The 5168-nt window shown below is 51.6% G+C and overlaps 1 protein-coding gene across 1 annotated transcript in view; it reads left to right on the top strand.

The window, feature by feature from the left end:
- The window catches only part of CACNA1G (calcium channel, voltage-dependent, T type, alpha 1G subunit), a 99211-nt gene that overhangs the window by 37336 nt on the left and 56707 nt on the right, over nucleotides 1-5168 (top strand). Inside the window, 2 exon segments of the mRNA XM_010072428.1 lie at nucleotides 3260-3286; nucleotides 5140-5168. The exon segment at nucleotides 5140-5168 is cut by the window's right edge and continues 16 nt beyond it. Of these exon segments, the coding sequence (XP_010070730.1) occupies nucleotides 3260-3286; nucleotides 5140-5168 (56 nt within the window).

Below are 5168 nucleotides of genomic sequence, written 5' to 3' on the forward strand. Positions count from 1 at the left end.
CTCTCTGACCGATTCTGCCCAGCCGTGGCCATTCTGATGAACTCGCACCAGATTTCTGTAACTTATGACTGATCACAGTGCTGTTTTGTATCTCAGGCTTTGATGATGGCATTTTAATAATAATCTTCCTTCCACGTGCTTGTTATTCCGAGTTCTCCACGCTCCTGCAGTAAATTGCAATGGGATCGAGAGATCCCTCGGCTCAACCCAAGTTCACAAGTTTCCACAGCAGCAGATGGGGAGCAAATGTCTGCTGGAGGTCGGGAGCCAGGTCTGGCCGTACAGTTTTATGTTTATTCAGCTTTGCTGGTGTGGAGCTTTGCAAACAGATCCTGTTTTTGCTAGACAGCGCACAAAGGATCCTTCCCTAAGCAGAATTAACAGAGAGATCAGCTCTCACTGTAAGCAAACCCCAGCGTCTCCCTCCTGTGATTGCACTTGACCCTTCTTCTCAGTTGGGTTTCAGTGGGTTTTTTCCATTCCCCTTCAGATTCCTGGGCTGAAACACAATCCCGGGGCTGCTCCCTTTATCTCCCGGGTCCTTGAGTGCCTTTCCTCAATCTGCAAGCACCTCGTTAATTTTAGTGCACAGCTTTGCAGCCCCAGTTGCTAGGCAGCAGATGTATATAAGTGTCTGAGAAACAAAAAGGACCTGTTCCAAACTTTACATACAAAGCAATATATTTTGCAGGGTTGAGTTTCTTTTTTTTTTCATTTTCTTTTTTTTTTCTTCTCCTTTCTTTTTATTTGGTAACCTGCCTCTCTCTTGCAAGAGGCACACGCAGCACTTTATGCAGCGTGGTTATTTTTGACCGTGCCTTCTCTGGTTTAACTCCAGCCTGGGGTTGGTGCGGGGAAGGTGAGCAGGGGACTCTGTTTGATGGAGCTGCTAGTTTGAAATTGCTGCCTGACCTCTCTGGTCCCTGCTCTGGGGAGTTCTCTCTGAAGCAAGCAATGATTCCTCTTTGTCACGCACAAAGCTCCTCTCCCGAGGGACGTCCTAACAATATTATCTCCAAGGTGTATTCTTCCATTGGTAATCCCCCCAGTTTCCTGTCCCCTTGTCCTCAGCTGTCCTCTCTCGTGGGTTTGTTCCTTCCCCTCCTTTGTGCCCCCCTCCCTCCCAGGACCCTCTTCCAGCACCTCCATCCTGTCCTGTGCAGGAGAACATCACCTGCTCTCTGGATGGAGCATCCCTGGAGAAATAGGGACTGTGACTTCTGGGCTCCAGCCGGAGGGGACAGTCCCTTCTCCTGCAGTAGGGATTTTGGATGGTGATTCTTGCATCCCTCACCTTTTGCATTCCTATTGGTTTCCGTGGGGGTTTCCTTGTGAAGGACAAGTATTTCTGTGTTTTCTTCCAATGGCTTTTCCATGTCCCTCTCTGTTACAACCAAATACTTTCAATTAAGTCTCCATTACATGCTTAGCAAGACACCGGTGGCCCAGCCAGATCCCAAAGCTGATCAGTCTTCCTTAAATTCTTCATCCCAGCCTACAGGGGGATGAGTTTTGCATCCCATGTAGCAACCGAAGGAAAGATCTGTTGCCCTGTAGGTAAGCAATTAGTCCAGTGGGACAACCTGTGCCCTCCTGCTGCCATGTGTAACCTCCCGCAGCCCCACGGGATGGGACCTGGCATGGCCATGCCACACAGCATGCCGGGGTGATTTGGAAGAGCCCCTCCGAGGAAGGGGAAACCCAGCGAGGTCAAAAATGATGTGTGTGTTCTAAGTGGGGAGGGAAAGACTGACTTCTGGTGCCATGAGGAGATGCTGGGGCCATGGTGTGGCAAAGCCCCCCAGGATGGGGCTGTGTCCCCCACCCACAGACCCCTGCCGCGTTTGGGCACCTCGCTGGTTTAAACGGTGTCCCCACTAATGGGGTGAGGAGGGATCTGAACTCATGGCAGGTTCTGGTGGTTTTCCTTAAATGAGGTATTTCACCTGGCTGTAAGAGGACTGATATTGTGTTAATCAAACATTCATTAAGAGCCTCCATTGCTGCTTAATGAAAGCATAATAAATAAAGATCCTATTATGCAGCTGCAAAGAAAAAAAAAATCATGTTTTCAATAATTAGCTGGTGTTTCATTAGCACAATTATCACTTAGGAGAACAGAAGCAAGCTCTGTTCGAAACAATTTAAAGGTAAGGCTGGTCCCTTCGAAGGGCTTCGCTCCATCTGAGATCTCCCACCCTTTCCTTGCCTTTTCTCATGTGTTTCTCGATTTCCCCATTCAGTCCTGCTGTTGAAACTGTGAAAATTGAACCCCTCCTTCCCCTTCCTCCCCCCTCCCTCCCCCCGTTTCTCCTTCAGGAGATCTCCAAGCGAGAAGACGCGAGCGGGCAGTTGAGCTGTATTCAGCTGCCTGGCGACTCCTCGGGGGTACGTACGCAGCACGTCCCACCGCCCGCCGTGCTTGTCTCTCTTGTGGTGCCTGGTCACACACCGTGGTGCTGTCCTCATTGTAGTAGCTGTCGTTCTTTTGGGTGTTTTGGGGTTTGTTTATTTGTTTTTTTTCCTTTTTTGTTGTCCTCATTGTCAAGGCAGCCTTGATTTTAAGTCCCTTCTTTCTCTGGGGGAGCCAGGTAAATTAAGGTGGGTGCTTTGGGGCAGCTGATGTGGCTCCAGCCCTGGCTCTCACCGACCCCTTTCTGTCCACCTGCCTTGGGGAACGGTCCCCATGGGGCTGTCACAGCCCCTCCCCAGCACGGTCACATCCTGAGGACCTCCCCAGGGATGCAGACAGTGATGCTGAGTGCTGGCCAGCCTGCCAGGAGTTCCCTCCATCGCAGGCAGCGGAGGGTGCCCAGGAGCAAAGGGACCTGGAATCAAGCCTGTTTGTGGACATGTGTCAGGGAGCCCCATGCTCAGTAGGACAGTGGCAGCTGCACTGTGACATGTCCCAGAAAGGCTGGCTGGGATGCTGGGATCACCAGCAAGACAGCCCGGGTCAGGGTGTGAAATGGTCCTGTTCAGGTCAAGGAAGCGGTGGATCTCCGAAGTGCAGCACACGGCGAACCTGATTCTTCTGCCTACCCCGTCTTTCTCTTTACCGCTTTCTTCCCTTTCTGTCCTTTCCAAGAAGTCTGGCTTTTCCTTCAGCACAACAGCCCTTCCCCGTTGTGTCCCAGTATGTCAGTTCTCTTCGGTACCAGCTGGTTCAGCCCTGGAACGGTCTGGGCCATCTGGACATACCCTCATTTCCCAAAAGGATTTTAACTCCCTGTTCTCTCATAACCCCTTTTCTATCCAGAAAGGCAAACTGGGAGTGCAAGAACAGGTAACGGGCAGCAGCTCTGGCTGCGAGATGCTTGTCTGCACTGTACCGAGTCCGGCACGTGGTGTTTCAGAGGGGATGCTTCATGCCCTCCAGACGTGGGGTTTGGTGCTGGGGAGGGGGTGGGAAGTCCCCGCATAGCTCTGGTTTCCCATCTCGGCACGCATCTCATCATGCACCTTAAAACTTTCCTTTGGGCTGTTAAAGAGCACTCCAGGAATACAAATCACATAAAATCCTTCCCGTTATTTATTCCTTTTTAATAACCCATTAGGGAGAATGAGTAATTCCTGGCAGGGCCGTGCCGGGCTGAGCTGGGAGCCTCAGCGGGGAGCGTACCTGGAGCCAGCTGGAGCCCCGTTCATACGGAGACGCAGTTTTGACTCCAGCGAAGTTCAGGCCAGCCTGAGTTTACTGCTCCCCCTTGCAAGGTGCATTCCTGACCTTCCCAGTCTGCGTCCTACAGGATGAGCTTCCCTGAACAGCACAGAAGTCCTGGATCCTCAGGAGTGTTTTTGAGCCAACACGTCACATCGCACGCTCTTTAGCCTTAAAAACACCTATCTGAGAGCGTCCAGTCTGCCTGGAAAAAAATCCCCTTTAACTGCTTACTGACACCATTGGGGAGCATTACAGCTCATCCCTCTGGGGTTTTGCTTAACAAAGAGGCGCAGGGCACTGGACCTTGTGTCAGATGCTGTCTGTTCCTCCTGTTGCATCCTGGGGCCCCTCTGGGTTTTTACACAAACACGTACCCAAGCACCAAACCTCCGCAGTGCTGGCCAGGGCTCCCGGGGATGCAGCTGAGCCTTGGTGGGGTTTTCTGGGGCTCCTGGTCTCTCCCAGCTGCAGTGAGGGTCTGCTTGGCTTCTTTCATCCCAGCATCCTGCCTCCCTTCCCACCTCTCCTCCCTCCTGATGTACATCGCCACGGGGCTTGGTGCCCTTTGCCAGAGCTGTGGTTTCAGCCGTGAGTCCTCCTCTTTCGGATGGGCATCGTTCTGGTGAGCACCATCACCCGTCGGGTGTAACGTGACTATACCACACCCTAAGCGCCTTTCTGCGGTGCCAATGGACAGAATCAGGGGGTGCGCAGGGATGTCCCTAATCAGGTCCATGCCGCAAGACGGAGCGAGAGCCCAAGCACCACGCTGCGAACCATGGTAACCATCTTCTCTCCGCTCCCAAGGATGGGCTCATGTCAAAGCGGGCAGCTCTCGCTCAGCTCTTGGCATTCGAAATGATATAGCAGAATTTAAATCCCCAAAATGATGATTCCCCAAACTTCTGCTTTGGTTGTGTGTGGCAGCTGGGCGGGGAGCAGCCACCCAGGGCAGTCGTTATCATCCTCTCTGTGCTGGTGGGACGTCCATCAACACATGCCCATTAGCTGCGTTGGAGAGTTGGTGTCCCTTGTGCCCCTTCTGAATCCTGGATTGCTTTATCGGAGCATCACTAGAAAGAGCCATGTATAGGGAGTTGTAAGCCATGGTGTATAAATTAAAAGAGATAAGTAGGATTAATTTTTTCTCCCAAAATTGCTCATCAGATATCTGTCCTGCCCAATGTGCAATTCCAGCAGCAAAAATTAAGCAATGGTTTGTTTTTGTTTTTTTCTGATCCCTTTCTGGGACCGCGTTTGGAGCCAGAGGCAGTCTGTCTTCCTGGTAGGAGGTTAATTAGTCTGTGGTATAAATATGTGCATGCATCATTTTGTGAAAGGTGATGTTGCATCGTGGTACGAAATTCAGTGGATCCGTAGGTGTGGTGTTGGAGATGGGAATCCGTTTTTTCAGAGGGGTGTCCATGCACCACGGCCCTTCACCCTCCTTGCTGAAGTCTTCTGTTTTGCTCCAGGGTGATGCTTCCAAGTCCAATTCCGAGGG

Source organism: Pterocles gutturalis, unplaced genomic scaffold (genome assembly GCF_000699245.1).
Source record: "Pterocles gutturalis isolate BGI_N339 unplaced genomic scaffold, ASM69924v1 scaffold7452, whole genome shotgun sequence".
Classification (NCBI taxonomy): domain Eukaryota; kingdom Metazoa; phylum Chordata; class Aves; order Pterocliformes; family Pteroclidae; genus Pterocles; species Pterocles gutturalis.